Here is a 22,289-nt window from a genome sequence, read left to right as displayed (position 1 = left end):
CCCTAATTCAAAAGCAGGGTGTGGTACCCGCCGCTAGGATGTTTATTATTTGTGTGCACACGTAAAAGACGAGTCCAGCCTCTAGGCCACTGGGTTGCAAGTACTAAAGAAGGCCCCAGAACAGAAGGTGAAAAAAGAACGGGGGGAGGGGGGAAGGAGAAGGGCTGCGCGGGGGAAAGGAGATGTCCCACCTCCTCCAGGCTTCTCCCCCTTCCTCTCCCAAGAGTACATCGACCTCCTTCTCCCTCTCTTAGGCAGCCGGGCCTCGCGTCGGCCCTGACCGGGTTTGCAGCTGGTGCGCTGTGCAGGCCCCGTCTGGGGCGGCGGGAGACGCACCCATCCCAGACAGAAGCCCCTTACCAGGCAGGAGGATGCGAGACGGCTGCTGCGGGCCTATGGGGGTCCGGAGGGCGGCCCGCCCACCCCTCGACCTCAGGGCTTGAGCCTGGCTCCCGATCGCAGCACTGCCAGCGGTCGCCCAAACTTCACCGTCTCCCCAGCCTCCGCCACCCCCTCAGCCCACCCAGCAGTGCGCTCAGCTCCCAGCGGCTGGGTCTCGCCAGAACCGCCCCCGGGGCGGTGCAGGACGCACGGGGCGGGGCGGGGCGGGGCGGGCGCCGGCCGGGGCGGGGCCAAGTGGGCGCCGGCGTGGAGCTGCCGCACGTGGGAGGGCTGGGGCCGGGTAGGCACCGCCGAAATCTCCGCGGCTAGGCCGCCGCCGGGCCCCTGCGCGTCCCGCTGCCCCGACCCGAACGCGAGGACAGCGCGCCCGCCGCCAGCAGTCTCGGCGCTCCCATGATCGCCCGGTGCCTCTCGGCTGTGCGAGGCCTCCACAGGTACCTCCCGCGCGCGGGGTAACCTTGACCGTGGGCAGGGAGGGGGCTTCTGCCCAGGCGGTGTCAAACGCCCGGGCCCGGCCTTTCCCGACCGCACCCCTGCGACATTGCCGGCGCCCTCCCCCCCCCCAGCCCGCGCGGTCTGCCCTGAGGGACACCTGGCGCGGTGACTCGGGGCCATCTTCCCGCCTCCGCTCCCTCGGGAGGGCGTCCATTCTCCTTTGTTAGGGACGGCCGGAGCTGCAGTTAGCGGGAAGGGTCAGAGGCCTGGCCCAAAAGGAATTCAGAGAGACGATCCGAATAAGAAAGCCATTTGACTTTTGCCCCCCCAACCCCCACCCCCGAACTGCAGAGCTGTCATTTAAAGTGCCGCAGCTGTAATTCGGGAATGACAATTCTCAGTTGCCCCTCACGTACATCATTAGCATACCAATCATGACACGTCCACGGGAGATGAAGCCGCTGTGGTTTTGCTTAATTCCGTCCATGTCTGCGAATTTCCTTTGCGTTTACTTCCTCCCCCATAAAATATTCAGCTTCTTGCCGAGGCAAATTGAGCCCAAAATGAAGGAAATTATTGCTTGGACATGGCTTTGGGCAGCCTCAGCTGCTGTTGTGGCTTGCTTCCTAGCTCTCGAACCACACCCCTCCGCAACAGCAGTGACAAGATGTTGAGAGAATTAAATTCTTCGCACGGATGCGCTGGATCTAATGGTTTTCCGAAACAATGTCTTTAGTACCACCCTTTCCAAATCTAGCCTTGAACTGTAAATCCTAATGAAGACCCAATAGAGGAAAAAAAAAAAAAAAGGAAACGTGTGTTTCTTGCTAGATAGTATAGTTATAAAACTACTATGGAACACATGAGCATGTAATCTTGTTAACAGTTTTCTGTCCTGCACTGCCACTTATCTATGCGGAGCTTTGTGTTGCTTGGTCCTGATGGTGCGTTGAGGAGATGACAGTAATTATGAAGAGTTAATGTGATGAATTTGATCATTTCAAGCTGTTCTTTTTTTTTTTTTTTTGGTAGTCTCCAGACTGCCAGTGTTACAGCTGTCAAATGAAGTTATACCAACACATGAAGATCTTCACATAATGTAGGTGTGACAAGAAAGAATTAATTTCATCTAAAACAGTGGTTCTCAAACTTTTTGGTCTCAGGACCCCTTTACCTCTCAAAGGAGATAAAGGACCAAAGAACTTCTGTTTATGTGGATTATTTCTTTCCATATTACCAATTAGAAATTAAAACTGGGATATTTTAAAGTATTGCTTTAAAAAAAAATAGTTGATAAACTCACTACATACACAGTGAAAAAGAATTATTTCCAAAACCCCTCTGAAAAAAAAAATCAGTGAGAAAAATGACATTGCATTTTTGTTTTCTATTTTTATTGTGGTAAAATATATATAACATAAAATTTACTATTTTAATTGCGCAACTCCGTGATATTTAAGTATATTCGCATTGTAGTGCAGCCATTGTAGTGCACTATCCATCTCTAGAACATTTTCATCATCGCAAAGTGAAACTCTGCATCCTTAAATAATAACTCGCCATTACTCTCTTTCCCAGTCTTTCGTGTCTATAAATTTGACTTTTCCTACTTAACTCATACAAGTAGAATCATCCGATTTTTTACATTTTGTGACTGGCATATTTCTGTTAGCGTAGTGTTTTTAAGGATCATCTGTGTTGAAATGCGTCAGAATTTCCTTCCTTTTTAAAGCTGAATAATATTCCATTGTATAAATAACATTTCATTTGTCCATTCATCCATTGATGGACTTTTGGGTTGTTGCCAGCTTTTGGCTATTTTGAAAAATGCTACTGTGATTATTAATGTACATGTGTCTCTTTGAGACCCCGCTTTCAGTTATTTGTGATATATACCTAGAAGTATAATTGCTGGATCATATGGTAATTCCATGATTAATTTTTTGAGAAACCATCAAAATTCCACAGCAGCTGTACTGTTTTACATCAACAGTGAGTGAGGGTTCCAATTTCTTCACATCTTCATTAATACCTTTTATTTTTCATTAATACCTTTTAAAAAAAAAAAACTATCATAGCAGTGACATTGTTTTTGTTTTCCTGCAAAAAATATGATGGTAAAAGATAGCTGGATTCTTCCATGTGTTTCTGCACTTAATCTGTTGCACTATTTTGTATTGATTTAAAAAGCTGAAGAAAATTGCACCTCTTATTCATCGGTAGCTGTAAAGAGAGGTGTATTTTAATAGCTTCTTTTAGATAATCATTGATATTCTTTGATATTGCTTGAAAGTTTGACAAGTGATAGTATTTTCAAGTTTGTTGCAACGTGGCATCTGAAACTATCAATTTACTTTTTGTGCTCTGTTACATTAAAATCTGTGGGTCTCTCCTAAATTTTGTGGGTTTTTTTAATTTTTTAAATATAGCTTTATTGTGTTCGACTCCCCTGCCAGCAGTAAAGTAGACTCCTTAAATAGGCCTTGTAAAAGCAGATTATAAAAGCAAAGATCCAAGAGTAGCAGACATTTAAGCACCCCACCTGCTGTATATACCAGTCGCCAAGGACCTCTGAGAGTGTACACCAGAAACAAGCACAGATTTTTTTATATTCTCTTTGCCTCAACTATACGGGTATCATGCCCCACATGCAATTTGCAGCAACATGGATGGAGCTGGAAGGGGTCATGCTCAGCGAAATAAGCCAGAAAGAAAAAATACCGGATGGTCTTACTCATAGCAGGAATCTCGAAAACTTAAATAAGGGGCCAGGAAAAAGAATAACTGTAAGAAAGAAAATATCAAAATCAATAAACAACTATAAACCAGAGACACTATATGGGGGGATGGGGGGGCAGGGAAAGGAGGGATTGGGGTCAAAATAAGGGGGTTGTAATTGTATGGGGAATATAAAAATAAAATATAAATTAAAAAAAAAAGAAAGGGAAAAGGAGGGTAAATGCTGAGATGGGGAATAATTACTCTCCTAAATTTTGAATGGATCTTTTACCCATACATGATTTTATAATATCAGACATTGGTCATTCAAAAAGTAGTAGTTTGCTGCATTACAATCTCCCTCATGTTGGCAAGCTCATGTAGAAGATACAGTTTCAAAATTATAGTTTTCATTTGAAAGCTGAAATTTTATCATTGGTAACAAATACTCTCAGTTGTTTTCCTTGAAGAAACAAACTCACTTTGTTACATTTTTGAGGGAATTTCTATTAAATACTTAAGTCATATTGAATTTAACATACACAATAGTAGTAGTAGTGGTAGTGGTGGTGGTTAGCCTAGGATACTTGTGAGTACCTTAAACACAAAAACTCTTTGTTTCAAAATCGATATCCTCCCAAAAAAGTCAATATGAAGCAACAGGAAAGATTCCTTGTGTTCTGTTGTTAGGTGTTTTTCTGTTTCCTTTGACACTTAAGGGTTCATTCTGGTGTTGAGTTTATAGGTTTTTGCTTAACTAATTTATGATTTTGCTTAGATTTTCCTGTTGGCACAGCTGCTATACTCCCTTCCCAAAGCCAGCTTGGCAGCCAGGATCACTGACCTGGGTATTAATTAAGCTAGTTTCTTGAAAATAAGTGGAATAGGAATTTGGAGATTATATTGTAGTTGCTGTTCAACTATCCTTGTGACCTTAAGTAAATCACCCAATCTCTTGGACTGCTCTTGAGTTTATTTTGTGAAATGAAAAGGACTAGACTAAATGGTATCTAAGATTTCTTTCAACTCTTGTTGCCATAGCAATTAAACCAAGAGCATTTCCTCTCTTACTTCAGCCAGAGCAAGTAAGCCAAGCAAAATCTAATGTGAGGAATAGATGGCTTGGTAAAAAAGAAAAAGAAAAATATATTTCAATAATATTTATTTCAGATTACAGCTATAATAACTTTAGTTTCCTTTTTTAACTAAAAAATATAAAGCTTGTTTTTTTGAATTATGATAGCAATGTATATAGAAAGCTTACAAAATATTGACAAGCAAAAGCAAATCTACCCATTCACAAGAACCAAATAATAACATCTCCCAAAATCTTTTCTACCTGCAATCATATTTTTTTACAAATATGAGATTATAACATACTTATTATAATTTTTATACAATATAAATCTCCTCCCATAATATAAATTGCTGCAGTCCATTTGGGGATATATGGCAATTTAATCATTCCGTCTTTTGGACACATCAGTTATTTCTAACTTTACAGTGCTTGAATAAGCATTCTTGCTGTCAAGTCCTTCTTAAAATCTTTAATTATTTCTTTAGTTTAAATTCTGAGCAGTGGAATTTATATATCAAAGGGCGTGCACATCTTTCAGGCTTTGGTGCTTATGTTCTCTTCCAAAATGTTGCTACCAAATTATACTCTTGCCAGCACAGTATATAAATTCTAGTTCCCTACATTCTTACCTACACTGAGTATTGTTTTTTAATTTTTAGACATGGTTTTTTAAAATGAAATTTTCCTCCACCAAACTGCGTATACCCATACCTCACCTGCCTGAGTAATTTAATATTGCTGGTTCAGTAAGTGGAGACTTACTATAATTTATGTTAACTTATATTTTTTGAGGGTTTATTCTCTTTCTTAGAAAAAATTCAGGACTATGATTTAGAAGCCAAAAAGTTGTTTGTTTCTGATATGAACATTTATTCATAAGGGAAGTCTTAGAAACTCAGACAAATTAAATTATAGTTATATATAAATGTAACTATGTATCTGAGTACAATAAAATAAAATTGAGGTTCTCCCCCCATCCAAATTTTAGGACAACAGTGGCTAGAAAAAAATATACTAACAAAGGGTTTTGAGTAGCAAGTATCAAAGACTAGGCTGAGATTATTTATAAAAATGAATTTTTAAATTTATGAATTGTTTTTAATTGTTCTCAGACTGAAGTATTATCACCTCTTTAGTTAAGACAAGGACCAGAACTTTCATGGGAGAAGCATATAGAATAAGAAGATGCAGAACCCTTGCTGTTTTTGATTTATACACATACACACGCGATAGCAGCACAGCAATCACAAGTAGCCATTTCCACCCTTCTCCTTTCTCAAAAGAATGGGGACTGAAAATTCCAAGTTTCTAATCAGGGATTGACTTTCTGATGATCAGTTCTCATCCAGGAAACATATCCAGTAGCCCACCAACAGCAGCCTCATTAGAACAAAGATGAATGATGCTAGATTTCTACCGATAATTAGACAGCTCCTTTAGAGGTCCCACATTTTAGTCACTTTTTCATTTTGCATGTATTGGTTGAGAACCTGTTATGTTTAATCTTCGTTATCACCTTATCCTAAATCAAAGTTACAACATTCTCTGCCCTTTTACCTCTCTCCATAGATATCACCATTTACCCACGTCAATATTGGTGAGAGCAATTTCAGGCCATTTTTCTCTCTACCTTTTCTATCAACTACAAAGTCCTAAATAGCCTTCCAGTTCTCTTTTATTCTATTCAGAGTACCATCACTGTAATCTAAATGGTCATGCATCCCAGCTTCAGGTTTTGCTTCCTACTGCAATAGAGATCTTTATGAAATGTAAATATATTCCTCCAGTTTAAAATTCTTTAGCTTGCCATTAACCTTGGGATAAAATAAATACTCTTTCATATTGTTAATAAATCCCTACAATGGTCTCTTACTCAGTGAACTCAAAGTTTCAATCAGAGAAGTCTTGTCCTTATTTCCTGCCCTTAAATTAATACATGCTGAGTATTTTATCTGGATAGCCTTCTCTTCCCCTACCTTTCTACAGCCTAACTGTTATCATTCATCTTGAAGTTATGAAATAATATACACAAATATTATATATGGTTAAAAAAATAGGAAAAAAAAGGTATGTATTTCTAGAGAGATGTTTATAGTACCTTTGAAGTCTCTTGGGTGCTCTTCTCCAACCATATCTCTTCTCCTCCCAGATAACTATTGTCCTGACCTTATGTTGATAGTCCTCTTGTCTTGTTTTATAATGTTTCCATGTCTCTATGTCCCCAATTGGTTTAGTTTCACATGACAAAATTAGTCTCACAAGACTGAGGTTCATTTTTACTCTTTAAGAGCTATCATTATGTCATTGTAGGATCATTCTGAAACCTGTTATCTCTTTCCTTGTCAATGAATATTTGAGTTTCCAATTTTTTGCTATTATTAGAAATTTTGCTATAAATATTCCCATCATGTCTCCTGGTATATATGTGCAAGCATATAGACCTAAATTATGAGATTGTGGATGTATATATTCTCTACTTTACCAAAAGAAGTCCATTATCAATATACTTTGCATTTCCTCGGGGTGAATTTACCTGACACCTACTCAGTTTGGCCCCTCTGAGTACTGTAAGTAGTAACATAATACATACATTGTTAATAGTATTTGTTTTCCATACTAGTTGTCAAGTTTCCTTTGATCAGAGGCCTATTTTGTTGTTTTTTTTGTTCATTTCTGTATCTATGGAACTTAGCATGGTGTTCTCATAGTAGATGCTTAATAAACATTTATTGAATGGATGGGTGAAAAGATGCCATCAATAATAATTGAAAATTCATCATTTACTGCTGATATCTTCAAGAGTGTAGGCTTAGATTGGCATTTTGATATTTATTGACAATGACAGGTATAAGTTTGAGTAAAAAGTAATTATCGTAAGTCCTATATTGAAATAGCTTGCTGTAAATTTCTTTATGCAAAAACAAAATTGCTAGGTAAAATTGCTATGTCTGAGTATTATTTAGACCTACTTGTATAATAAAAAAATTGCAGAATAGAAAATTTAGAGCAGAAAGCCAATATAACTAACATACACAGGAATTTTTAGTATATATTGAGGTATTGATGAAGCAGAAGAGAAAAGACATGATCTTTGACATTTTCTCTTGTCATCACTGGGCACATCTTTCAAGCAGTGACTTGGTGTCTAACAGACCCAATTGGTGGATCTATACAGTATAACCATCTAATTAATGAATACTCTGGGAGCAAAACCCATTCTAAATATGTCTACCTGGGTATGGAAGAAATTGAAGGAGGTGCCAATATCTAAAGTACTGAGTCAAAGCAACCAGAAGGCAAAGTTCTCATGGGTGGACCTGCCTCAACCAGGGCAGGGAAGCCAGCCTCTCTCCAAATAACATGGGAGTCACTTGGAACTGGGGAAATATATGTCACCAAGCAGAATATAATCCTCAGAGGAGAAGAAGAAATACATGTTGGTCAGACCAAGAAGATAATGGCATGCAGCTTGCCCTACCTGGTTGAGACAGTACCGAGGAAAATCTGAAGAAACCATAATGGCAGATCTATATCCAGGAACACAGTTCATGTCTGTTCTGTGTGATCTGGATCCTGTGCTTTATTAAAATTAATTTGTGATTGATTCATCCAAAAATACACATTAAGATTTAATAAGGGGTAAGAATATTAGGCCAAAAAATCAAAACAAACATTGAGTTAGCCTAGTTGTTTTAAATGGGTCCAGAATTTTATTATGAGCTTTTTGGCATTAAGGACAAATGGAAAATATAGTTAACACAGGAATAGTACTTGTAGTACTGTTTGTGAAATAAATTTATCATATGAATGTATTGTATCAGGAAAATTGAATAATGCAATGACTAATACCCTCAAAAATACTTACATAGAAAATACAGAAATAGACTTCATAGGGCTATTTCTTATTTTTACCTTCCATAAGAAGTCAAGGCAATGTAGCCTAATAGGGATGATAAGGCACACACATAAATAATCAGATTACTAGGTAGAAGATACCAGAGAGAAATTGATATGGGAATTCAGGGGAAGGAGAAATCACTTTCGAAGTAAAAAAGGAGGGACAAGCATAATTTATGTGTTTCAACTGTAGTCTGTAGGGATGGTAGGATTTGTGAAGATCAGGGGAAGGTGTTCTTCCACACACTGTTTACTAGAATTTATTAGTAGTCACATTGAATAAATTACTCCAAAGTAATTACTCTAAGAAATTACTTTGTAAAACAAGTACTCCAAGAAAGGGAATGTGCTGCACCTTAAATTTGTAGCATAGTGTATATGGATTATATATCAATAAAACTAGAAAAAAAAATCTCTGTACATAGAGACACAAAATAAAGATACTGTGCAAAGTGCATGTCTTTGGAGGCAGACCTGGTTTCAAACATTTGTGTAATCGCATACACCTCTTTTTTCTCCAATCTTAAAGTAGAGATAACATTAATTATTTACCATTATTTTTATAAAGACTACAGGAAGCAATGTACGTGAAAACACATAGCACAGTTCTTGATAGCAAGTATGTACTTGGTAAATTATAACTTTCTCTTTTCTATTCAAGGTAGAAAAAAGCAGCCATAAGACTTGAATAATTAAAAACTGTCTTAGGGTTCTCCCTGGTGGCTTACGGGTTAATTCTCAGCACTATCACCGCTGTGGCCTGAGTTCAATATCTGGCCAGGGAGCTAACCCACACATGGTGCAACAGATCTCTCCTGTCTTGCCCTCTGCTCCCCCTCAGCAGTGTATTTCAGTACATCTGCCTGTTCTGCTCCCCACTCTGTCTCTGGTGAATCCTTTCACCTCCTCTCCCCGCACAGCTCTGGCCTACACCCCAGTTCTTGTATGCATAAATACATAAAAATAAATCTTTAAAAAAAAACTGGCTTATATGTGACTACTGAAAGTCACAAATGCTTTATTGATGACTGGAAGGAGAATATAGATGACCTACTAGTAAAACTTTGGAGTGATTTTTTTTTTTAAAGATTTATTTATTTATGCAAGCACTGGGTACAGTCAGAAGCGCGGGAGGGTGAGAGAATTCACCAGAGCCAGAGCAGGGAGCAGAGCAGGCAGAAGGACCAAAATCACTGCTGAGGGGAGCAGCGGGCGGCAGGAGAGGTCTACGTGCCATTTGGGACCCTCCTCCGGTGGCCGGGGAGCAACCGGGGATCAAACCGGCTCTGTAGAGGCTGCGGGCAGCTTCACAACCCAGCGCTCAACCACTGCACCACCGGGAAGGCCCTGGAGTGACTCTTAAGTAAAGGTAAAAAGTTCCAGAGCATCATAACTCAGTAGAACACCAGTCTAAAAAGGAGAGTCTGATAGAATTAAAATGAAGTTTTATATCTAAGCTAAACAAATAACTTATGTGAGAGCAAGATGACTTAAGAGTAGCACAAAGGGAAAAATTTAGAACTTCTCCAAGTTCAGCATGAATTAGCAAGTTGATGTGATTGCCAAAGAACAAGAGAGGAAAGAGTCACTGATCAGATGACACTTTGTCTTTGGTGTGAGTTGCCAAATCCAGTGAATACTTTCCAGTGCTGACTTTGTCTCCATGTAATATTTATACTGGTGACAACACATTCATTTTTTTTTTTTTAAAGATTTATTTAATTTATTTATACAAGCACTGGGTACAGTCAGAAGCGCGGGAAGGTGAGAGAATTCACCAGAGCCAGAGCAGGGAGCAGAACAGGCAGAAGGACCGAAGTACACTGCTGAGGGGAGCAGCGGGCGGCAGGAGAGGTCTGCGCGCCATGCGGGACCCTCCTCCGGTGGCCGGGGAGCAGCCGGGGATCGAACCGGCACTGCAGAGGCTGCGGGCAGCTTCGCAACCCAGAACACATTCATTTTTGACTTCCAAAAAGCAAATCTTTTATCTTTTGTCTTCTAAAGAAATTATCTTCCCTGTTTTAAAGAGTAGTTTTTTGATATATAGACAGTTAAAGAATTTGTAATCATTTTTATTATCTTAAAGTAGAAATAACAATGTGCTGTGACATCTTTATTTTCCTTTCTCACATAGACCATTGACAGCAGTCTTACATAAGTCTGAGTTATTGGCTTCTGTGACAGACCAACAAGTAAATCAGGACATGTCAACATGGAATGGGTCAACACAGCTTATATCTCTGCCGGTGTCAACAAGAATAAGGGAGAATAAAGAAAAGTAGCAGGTACTGATGATATGTTAGGATAATAGCTGTGAGCAACTCAAGAGAACAGCAGAAATGCCAAAGTGATAGTTTGGTTAGTAATATTGTGTAGTGTTTAACAGCACTGACTCTGGAGTAAAACTGCCTGGTTTGCTAGCTGTTTCTAATTGTATGACCTTGGGTATATTATCATACCTCTCTCTGCCTCTGTTTCATCATCTCTAAAAATGGTAATAATAATGGCCTATGTCATGATGTTGTTGGAAAGATTAAATGAGTTAGTATATGCAAAGCACTTAGAGCAATGCGTGCTACATACGTGATTTGCTTTAATATGGTTTTTGATAGTGGTGGTAGTGGTAATTGACGGTGACCAAGTAGCAGCTTGAGATTACTCAGAACTAGATGAAGTAACATGTCAGCTATCTGATAACTGTGGTAAAAGTCATCAACCCCAATTGTCCAATACACTGGAAATCACTTGAATCTTTTCTCATAATCTATTCCTAAGGTAATGTTCACCTTATCTGCAATAAAGTAGAATGCCTAAGCATAGGCCCATAGTATTTACTCATTACTTAATATAACCGTGCCTCATCCTTAATGAAAGGATTTGAACTAGCTAGTTTTTAAGCCTCTCCCAATTGTGAACTTATGAATCTTCATTTACTGGTCAAATCTATTTATTCTTAATTAGGCTCTACTTTTCCCCTTGCTCCATTGTAGTATGAGTTCATATGTTTTTCAGACCACATATCTGAATTTAGAATAGCAACTACAGCTAGGCACATGAACAGTTATTAATTTCTTTAAATTATGTAAATTTTCAATCATAAACATAAAAAGCTAGTGTTTAGTTAAACCTCTGTACCACCAACCTTCCAAATTGTTAGCTCATGACTAGTCTTTTTTATTATGCCTTTTCCTCTTGCAATTATTTTGGAACATATACCCAGCATTGTATTACTTTAATCATTATTATTTTCAGTATATAGCTCTAAGAGACAAATTTTTTTTTTCAGAAATACATAACCATAGTGCTATTGTCACATACAAAAATAATAAACACCTATTTGTGGCTGAACCAGTCTTCTCAAGGAAACATAAATTAGTTATTAGCCAAGCATGAGGATTTAGGTATCATCATCCATACAACAAAATATTCATGTGTAGATGACAAAAAAAAAAAGCTTAAGTATTGGGCCTCCATGGTGGCGCAGACAGTTGAGCACAATACTGTGAAGCTGTCCGCAGCCTCTGCAGTGCGGGTTTGTTCCCGGCCAGCTGCGGAGATACCCAAATGGCGGGGCAGACCTCTCTTGTCTCTCCTGCTGCTCCCCTCAGCAGTGTATTTCAGTCAATCTGCCTGTTCTGTTCCCTGCTCTGTCTCTGGTGAATCCTCTCACCCTCCTGCACATCTGGCCTGTACCCCAGTTCTTGTATAAAAATAAATCTTTAAAAAAAAAAAAGCTTAAGTATTAAATAAGGTAAAGAAGAGAGTAGTCTCTCTCCTGACTAATTTACTAAGGATTTAATTCTGAACAGTATGCCCCAAGCACCAATTAAATGTGCCAAAAGCAATTTATTCATCCTTGTAGAGAAAAATAAAAGTGGAATATCTTTTTTCCAGTTGTGGTTTTCTATGCATGTGGGTAGGCCCTTTACTAATGAATTATTAAAGAACTCTTAATTTCATTTGTGATACAGCACTTGATTTTAGATTCTCTGTGGTCTCAGGTGGCTTTACTTAAGCCAGCTAAATGATTTAAGAAGATAAATCGTTTCATGTTCATTTATAATAAGTGTATTTTAAAATTTAATTATTAAACCGCTTTTTTCCTACACACAAAATTAGGATACAATCAGATTATTACTATTATGTTTCTTATTTTCCAGAACCTGAGATTTTTCTGTTTTACTCTTTATAAGTTTGTAATGTGAACATTTTCTAGAAATTCAGTTTGTCAAAAGTAGAAATATTGTGGCTATTTGTACATAGTTCTTCATATAACCTTAAGCAGTTTCTTACTAATATTTTTTATTTTTATTCCTATTTCTTGGAATAGATTACTTTGAAGCATCCCTCTTAATTTATTTACAATGAAATTTGGAAACAAGAACTTATTTCCTTTATGTTTCAACATCTAAAATAAAGTTACCTTTTTCTCTTTTTAAAAATGAATCGCTAACATATTAAGAAAGAATTGAAAGTAAATCATTCCTAAGGAAGCTTTTGTATAATAAAATTATTTCTACTTCTAAGCCTTCCTGATAGAGGAAGCTTTGTACAACTGAAATACCTGACGTTGTTTCCAAAATAATAGGTTATTGTTGTTTTTGTTTTTTCTTTTCTATGTGAGAACAAGATTGTGTCATTAAAGTTTCATGATCATTTTAACTATCAAATTTAAATATTACTTTTAAGAGTACAAAAAGTGTCCAGTGAAAGAAAGTGGATAATGCTTTATCAGATACTGAAACTACTCAGAGTAAGAGTTACTGGACTGTCTCTGTGTTGGGTCTTTCTACTCTGTACTCAAAATATTTGTAGCTCCTTTTTGTGAATGACCTTCCATGGACATGTGCTGTGTTACCTTGGCTAAAGCACTTCAAAAGTCCAGTGTTTTCATAAAAAAAAATTTTTAAAGCTGCTAAGTAGTTTCTGCTCTATCTAAAAAATTACTTCCCTGTACCAGCAGGTGGAAGCAAGAGCAGTCAAATTGCAGTACATCGATTTCCAAGTGTGCTAGCAAGCTCTGTAGTTTATCCAAGACTCAGAATACCTTCATGATAGAGCCCCCACTTTTCTTCAACAACTCTGTTGTCTTAGCACCTTTTCTTGATTGCTTTATCACCTGTTTACTTGTCTCAGGCTGAGCTTAGTAGTCACTCTAAGACAGACTAATTTAGATTTATTTCATCACCTTCTATACTCACCAAATCAGCAGTTACTATATATGCTATGTGCTATCCATATTTTCAAGAAATGCAAAGATAATTAAGACAATGACTATTCTCAAGGAGCTTACATTCTAGTAGAATTAGAAAGAGAATGTCTATTTCACTCCTCCCCTGAAGTAGGGGAGTAAATCAGTCAACAATACTCAAATGTCTCCCACCAATCTATCATTGGCATTCAGTACTCACACTGATTTTAATTCACACAACAAATATTTACTGGGTATCAAACTCTATATAGGGATACAATTTATAAACATGCTTTTTTTCCCCTTACAGATGATGAAAAAACTAAAATAGTCTTTATAAATGTCAATTATTTTATAAATTTTCAATTCAGATTGTACAGAGAAGTAACCAATTGACACATAGATCCTAAAACAGCGAACTTAAGGAATTTTCAGTTAGAACTAGCTAATTTAAGTAAACCTTTCCTGGAATATATTTAGAAGACTTTCTACAAATAATAGGTGAAAGAAAAAAACAAACATGATACTCCAGATAAATCTAGATCAATTTATTAACAGCTAATAGTGATAAAAATAATTATGTTATGCAAAGGATATACAAGAAAGAAAAAAACCAAGTTCTAAGAGTGTGTGTGTGTGTGTGTGTGTGTGTGTGTGTGTTATGAGAGAAATGGAAGAACCTCCCCAAGGGAGTGTGGTTTGCTCTGTCCTGTAAGTTTCCCACCACTTTATTAGTATAGAACTTGTTGCCTGATATTCATCTCTCACTGTATCTCTTCCTTACATGTCTATGAGCTGCCATGGGGCCGTAATTATGTCTTCTTCATCTTTTTTAACCTCAATAAATCCCTTTATAATAAGCCTTTTGGGGAAGGGGAACAATATATTCTAAAATGTAAGCATAATTATAAATGATAATAAATCAAATCTCTCACCTGAGAAATCATCAGGGAATGAAGAACTAGCATATATTGCATGGAAAATTTTGTTAGAATGTCTCAGCTAAGCCTTATCTGTAAGAAAAAGATTATTTGTTTGCATGAGTACTTTAAAGTTTGCTGCTTACTAGGAGCACAGTTTTTCAAGTGGTTTACTGATTACTTAAGAACAGTTAATCGTAGAACTCTAGAAAGAATGAGCAAAGGGTAGCCATCACGTAGTCCCAGTTTGAGTTGTTTTACTCTTTGAAAATGAGTGGCTAAAAGCTGCCCATGCCTACATGGCCTCTTTATCAGAGCTGGATGAAAGCTAAAGTGGGGCACTCCTCTACAGTCCTTGCAGCAATCACTCAGGGAGTGGTATAGATAACAAATCAGACAAGTGATGTCAATAGTATGCTTTAAGTACTTACCTTATTCTCCCTCTTGCAAACAGGGTAGAAGATCAGGGTGCTGCAATTGGTGAGAATTTTGGTTTCCTTTTTTGTTTTCCTTTTCTGGGATACAGTTGCAGCATGAGTATAGCATAGGAATTAAGAATATGGGCTCTGGAATCTGTCCTGGGATTGAATCCCAGCCCATCACTTGCTGTGGGACCTTGAGCAAGCAACTTTATGTTTCTCTGTTCAATGAAATTGGGTTAATAACTCCTGCATATTGACTGTGTTAAGAGGATTAAATAAGTAAATGCTTATAAACTCTTAGTATTGTGCCTGGCACATTACCAGGCTATTAATAAAAATTAGGGTTGATGATGATGATGCTCATCAGTCATGTGTGTGACAAGTTGCTAACTTAAGAGCCTAGATGAAGAGTTGTTAACTGAGATTAGGAATTCATAAGAAAGATTAAATTTTTTTTTAATATTTATTTATTTATTTATACAAGCACTGGGTACAGTCAGAAGCGCGGGAGGGTGAGAGAATTCACCAGAGCCAGAGCGGGGAGCAGAGCAGGCAGAAGAACCGAGGTACACCGCTGAGGGGAGCAGCTGGCAGCAGGAGAGGTCTGCGCGCCATGTGGGCCCCGGATCGAACTGGCGCTGCAGAGGCTGTGGGCAGCTTCGCAGCCTAGCACTCAACCGCTGCGCCACCGGGGAGGCCCGAAAGATTAAATTTTTAACATGTTACATATGAGATGCCTAGGACTCAGGAACTCCAGCCAAATATATGAATGAAATCATGGAGACACTAATTTTTTTGAATGAGGAGAAGCCAGCAAAGGGACAGAAGAAATGATCTGAAAAGCAGAAGGCTGGGTAAACTCTCAACAGGCATCCTTCGGAGAATAACATACTCTTAAAACCCTACAAGGCAATCTCTGACATGCTGCCATGATGCACAGGGCAGACAGGGTAACCTGGAAGTCCAACTACTTCCTAAAGATCATCCAACTTTGGGATGGTTATCTAAAATTCTTCTTTGTTGGAACAGACAATGTAAGTTCCCAGCAGAAGCAGCATATTGGCATGTCCCTCCCCAGAAAAGCTATGGTACTAATGGGCAACAACATCATGGTAGGTAAGACTACCCAGGGGGCATCTAGAAGACAACATAGGAAAACTGTTGGCTCATATAGTCCGAGGAAATGTGGATTTTGTGTTCACCAAGGAGGACCTTACTGAGATCAGATATGGACATCCTGCTGGTCAATAATGTGCTTGTTACATTGTGCTGGTGGCATTGCCCCATATGAAGTCATTGTGATCAGCCCAAAACACTGGCTTGACGCCCAAGAAGATCAGCTTCTTCTGGGCTTTATGTATCACCACTAAAATCTCCAAGGGCACATCAAAATCCTGAGTGACGTGCAACTGATTAAGATTGGAGATGAAGTGGAAGCCAGCAAAGCCACACTCCTGAACATGCTGAACGGATCTCCTCCTTCTCCTTTGGGCTGATCATCTCACAGATATTTGGCAACAGCACATCTATAGCCCCAAACTGCTTGACATCACAGAGCAAGGTCTGCATTCTCACATCCTGGAGGGTGTCTCTAATGTTGCTTGCCTCTGTCTGCAGATTGGTTATCTAACAGTTACATCAGTGGCCCATTCTATCACAATGGGTACAGACAAGTCCTGGCTTTGTCTGTGAAGACTGAGTACACCTTCCACTTGCTGAAAAGGTGAAGGCCTTCTTAGCTGATCATCAGCATTTGTGGCTGCCACTCATGAGTTTCCTACTACCACTGCTACTTCTGCTGCCACTGCAACCCCAGTCAATGTGGAAGCAAAAGAGAACGGAGGAGTGAGACATGAAGAGAAAAGATTTGGTCTCTGACTAATCTCCAAAGAGCAACAACAAAGCCAGCTTTATTTGTGAAACTAGGAAATAAAACATTCTCTTAAAAAAAAAAAAAAAAGAAGGGAAAGGAAAAATAGCCTTTACCATAGCACTTTTAGTGGAAAAATGGGAGAGAATTAATGATACATAAGAAAGTGGAGATAGTAAATGACAATTCCACAGTGTGAAAACTGAAGATCATAGGTTGGGGGTACACATGTTTCTTTGAAGCTAATAGAAAGAAGGTGGGAATGGGTAAAAAGATAAATACATAATGCTTAATTACATTTCCCTTAAAGTCAGAAATCAAGCTAGAATGATCTCTGGACTTTAATTGTACTAAAAAACAAAATTTTGACTAAGCATCTGAGTCTCTGTTTACAAGTAAAACCTGACTTCTTTACCTAACATTCCATTCATAAAACAGTTCAATCCCGAGCCACTTTTGAAGATCCTTAAATAGAAAGGCTATTGTGTGAAACACTAACGCCAAATGCTAACCTTTGTAAGGGAGGCTCTGAGTAGAGCCTCTGGAAGACTTAATAACTGTTGAGTGCTCCTGAATCTGATTTCCCTATGCAGCATCCCAGGAGAAAAATAACTAGCAACATTGAGGATACCTAAGCACCCAGTTGGTATCATCTTTGCAGATCAGGGCTTTTGTATAATGTATCATGGAAGATTAAACACTCTCAGGTGGAACTATGTCTATATTGGACACTGATAATAAAAAATAAGTATTTTTTATATTATTTTTTTTATTTTTTACATCCTTGGTCATTTTTAAACAATATTTCCTTCCCCTCACCCCCTCAGGTGTAGTCCCCATAGAGTTTCCTTCACCTATGCATCCGTGCACCATCATTTCAGTCCCTTGTGCTCCAACCTCCCTCCCTCCCTCCGATCCCTCTCCCTCCTCCTCCCCTGCAGTGTGTCTCTGATTTATAATTGTCCATTTTTGCTTTGTTGTGTTTTGTACTGTTACTAGTTTTTTACATTGATGTCTTATTGGGTTCTCCTATATTCTGCTATAAGCAAAACCATCCAATATTTTTCTTTTTCCTTCTGGCTTATTTCACTGAGTATAAGTCCTTCTAGTTCCATCCACATTGCTGCGAACAGCATGAGTTTATCTTTTTTGATTGCTGAATAATATTTCATTGTGTATATATGCCACATCTTCTTTATCCAGTCATCTGTTTTTGAGCATTTGGATTGTTTCCAGGTTTTACCTATTGTAAATAGTGCTGCAATAAACATAGGGGCACAGGTGTTCTTTTGAATCAATGTTTTTGTGTCCTTTGGGTAGATCCCTAGTAGTGGAATTGCCAAGTCATATGGAAGCTCCATTTTTAGTAGACTGAGGAATCTCCAGACAGCTTTCCATAGTGGTTGGACCAGTTTGCACTCCCACTAGCAATGTAGGAGAGTTCCTTTTTCACCACATCCTTACCAACATTTGTTGTTGCTTGCTTTTTTGATATGTGCCATTCTCACAGGTGTAAGATGGTATCTCAGTGTGGTTTTAATTTGCATTTCCCTGATGATAAGGGATGTTGAACATTTTTTCATATGCCTATTGGCCATTTTCATTTCCTCTTTGGAGAAATGTCTTTTAAGTTTTTCTGACCATTTAATAAAAGATAAGTATTAAATAAGCTTACGTAGAATTTGGGGGGTAAACGTATCATGGTTAAAATATATATGTACCAAAAACCATGTTAGGTACAGAGTCTGCAAATATCACCAAAACCCAGTCAAGGTTTATCAAGGACACAACCAAGTAAAGAAGTGAATACTATTTAGTGTGACAAGCGCTTTGGTTACTGTATGTGTAGGGTACTGTAGAATCATGGAAGAATCCCTGACAGCTAGAGATAGTTGAAGAAGACTTTCTGGGGAAGGTGAAGTCCAGACTGAGATCTGAAAGATAAGTAAGAAATGAAAGAGATGTTATTCCTCAAGAGGAAGGAAAGGTATTCCACGTAGAGTGAAAAACACTGCCAAGGCCTGCCAAGAGTTTGCCACTTTGAGGTGCATATGAAAGTAGTTCATTCAACCCTGAGCATAGATTTGAGGGCAATGGGGTGTCATTGAAAAATCCAAATAGATAGATATGGGCAAATCCAAAAGGACCTTGTATGTTAAGTAGCTTGAATTTCATCCTGAAGTTAGTGAGATTATTATGCACTTGATCCTGAGCCATGCTGTGAAAGGGGAGTGCCATGATGAGGTTTATATAGGAAGAGTACCCTGCAGCAATCCACAGAAAGTATTGGACATTATCTAAAAAAGAAGGTATTCGGGGAGGGTTTTTGAGTTAGGCCACTGAGTGCATACTGGTGATCTTCACTGGGCACATTTGTTTCTGGGAGAGAGGGAAGATAATCAGTTTAATTTTAGCATACTGGATTAGACTTGAGCATTGACATCTAAGTGGAGCTATCCAATAAGTAGGTATTAGATATACGGTTCCAAAATTGAGGTGACTTGAGCTAGAGACACAAATTTGGTTGTCACTAATAGCTATGGGTGGCTTATGTAGCCATCAGAAGGACAGGAACACACCAGAAAGAGTGCAAATTTAAAGAAAGGAAAGGGCAGAGAATTGAATCCTGAGGAACACTAAGGAATCCAAAGAAAGGGGACAAAAAAGAGCAGATGATGGAAATTATGAAGATAAAGCCAGAAGCATAGAACAAAAAGAGAAGTCATTAACACAAATGCTAAGGGAGGGGAAAGTTCCATTAAAGATGATTAAGAAAAGGACAACTTCAGTAAGTACTGAAGAATGTTACTTAGATTTAATAGAGATCATAGGGGACCCTGGTAAACGCTGTTTCCATTTTTTATGAGACCAGGATCCAGATTGCAGTAGGTGGAAGAGCAAATAAGAGATGAGGACATGAAGATAGCAAGACCGGCTAGGCCACTCTGAAAAATCTTGCTATGAAGGGAAAGGAAGAAATAGAGGGTAGTTTTTACTGGAGGATCCAGGATCAAGGAAGTTTGTTTTGCTTGGATGAAGAAACAAACCCTTAAGCATGTGTATGTGTGTAAAAAAGTAGCACAAATGAGATGTTCAAGATTCTACTAAAAGATTCTACTAAAAGAGATAATATTTCATGAAGTATTTTCCTGAAAGAAAGACTCAAGCAGAGTAAGAAAATGACTTTAAACAAGACAGATGCTTCTTAGACTAGTTAGGAATAAAGAGAAAAGGAATAAAATGATAAAGCTATGTTTGGAGGTTGAAGTAGAGGGAATTTCTATTTGATGGCCCTAGTAACAGTGAGAGGAATAATCTGGGGAGACTGGTCACAGTTTTAAATAATCACTGTGGGGGCTGGAAAGCTGAATTGAAAAGAATCACTTTTGATACACCTGCAGTCTGGGATGTGAGTACAATTGGAAAACAGCCTCTGATCCCCTCTTATACTATGAGGAGCCTCACGTTTGCACAAGTACTATACCCACAAGTCCAGACTCCAACCACATCCCCCCACTAGTGACCACCCTCAGACCACCCCTCAGAACGGTACAACAATTGTACAGTTCACCCAGAGATGACTGATCCAGGGGAGAGACCCACATGAGGCCATTTGAGGGAGGATTTCTGGAGTACTGCATACTCAGAGTATAGTGTGATAGGGGAGGTGTTGCTCTGCTCCAGCCCTCTGGAGTGGAGTGCAGATGCAGGAGGGTTTAAGTGGGGCCCTCTAAACACAATAAATGTCCAGGTCTAAGTGGAGCTGCAGGAGAAGCCTTAGAGTGAGAAAATAGATCAAAGGACTGGAGGATTAAAGGAGATGGGAAAATAAGATTCATGAATAGGGAAGTGAAAACTAAATGCTAGAAGGTTTTGTCAGAGAGTGGAGCATTAAAATTTATTATCTCTGAGGCACATCTTCAAATAAAGGTAAGAAGAGTAAATATGAAAGTTTTTGGCATGAGGTAGGTCAAGAAACTGTCTCCCCGGGATGATTTTGGATTGTAGTCTTTGATAAATGTGAGGAAACAGAGTGAGGTCAGTTGAAAACAGCAGCAAGGAGAGCTAGTTAGTGAGCAATGTGGCAGGAAGGCAGCACTAATGATTTGGAAACTACATTGGAAATGTCGAGAAATTTCACCCTGTCACAAGCCCCAGTGGCATGAGAAACTGGAGAGAATGAGCACACTCCATGGGGAAGGCCGTGGGTTCTGCAGGAATCCAGGTTTCCATTCAGACATTCTGTGAAGAGGCTGAGGATGTAAGAAAGTTTGACTGTCAGGAGAGAGACTGGGAGTATGGCAGACATTCACCAGTGGGAGGTGCTTTCACATTTGAGACAGTGACAGGAATGCGAGACATGAAAGGACACTCAGGGCAGAGAGGAAACAGGACGTTCTCAAATGTTTGCTGTGCTGAGATCTAGTGACAGTTACCTGTAGGTAAAATTTTGTAATTTAACCTCATCTTGGTAGACACAACTAGTAATAAGATTAACTCTCAAATTATAAAAGTGGAGGATTTGTGAAATCTAAACAATCTTATAGAAAAGCCAGTTTTGTATTCTAACCTGATGGTCAGTATCTGTGGCCCTGCTCCTTAGAACTAAAAGTATTTTCTCCTATATTGATGTTCTTGGAAACAGTGCCTACTCATACATATTTTTGAGTATGGTTAAAATGAGTGATTTACTACTGCCTGATACAGAGGAATTATTCAGTAAATTACTCAGTAATTCAAACTTCCTCGTTTTTCTGTTCTTTTCTTCCTCCAAAATATACTCAAGGCAACTGATTTACAAGTGAAAAAGAGAAAGGGTACCCACAGGCTCTAGAGGATATCCTTTCCTGAGATGAGATTGTCTAGTGCAGTGCCCAGTGCCACGTGTGGATTAGATGCTGAATAGACAGAGGCTATTCAGCTATGAAAAAAAAAAGAAAGAAATCTTGCCATTTGCAGCAACATGGATGAACATGGAGGGGATTATGCTAAGCAAAGTAAGAAGGAGAAAGACAAATACAGAATGATTTGCTCACAGGTGGAATATTAAGAAACAGACAAAAGGGAACTGACAAAACTAAACCAAAACAAACTCCAGAAATCTGATTGCAGAATCGGGGCTACGAGAGGGCAAGGGTCAGGGGGTGGGGGCGGATAGGGAGTAAAGGTGGAGGGGGCCCAGTGGACTGTGATGGAGGACTTTGGATGCCTTGTTGGTGGGTGTGGCATGGTAACATACATCAAAAGAGATGTGATTGCACCTCTAACTCATATATAGTGTTATAAACCAGTGTTACCTCAATTAAAAAATAATGCAATTAAAGAAAAGAAATTCAGTGATTATTATGCTTAAGGT

At 38.8% G+C, this 22,289-nt stretch overlaps 1 protein-coding gene and 1 pseudogene across 2 annotated transcripts in view; both read left to right on the top strand.

Moving 5' to 3' along the window:
• Nucleotides 1-790: 790 nt before the first annotated feature.
• Nucleotides 791-22,289, top strand: part of NLN (neurolysin) — a gene marked incomplete at its 3' end in the record, with an annotated part of 78,745 nt that continues 57,246 nt past the window's right edge. The window contains exon 1 of the mRNA XM_084233545.1: nucleotides 791-836. Coding sequence (XP_084089671.1) covers nucleotides 796-836 — 41 coding nt within the window. The 5' untranslated portion in view covers nucleotides 791-795. The remainder of the gene's footprint in view (nucleotides 837-22,289) is intronic.
• On the top strand, nucleotides 15,996-16,941 carry LOC311171202 (large ribosomal subunit protein uL10-like; annotated as a pseudogene). The gene has a single exon. The product of its transcript is annotated as a large ribosomal subunit protein uL10-like (transcript).

Source organism: Talpa europaea (genome assembly GCF_964194135.1).
Source record: "Talpa europaea genome assembly, chromosome: 5".
Classification (NCBI taxonomy): Eukaryota; Metazoa; Chordata; class Mammalia; order Eulipotyphla; family Talpidae; genus Talpa; species Talpa europaea.
The sequence above is the reverse complement of the archived record's forward strand: the minus strand, read 5'-3'. Positions and strand labels throughout refer to the sequence as shown.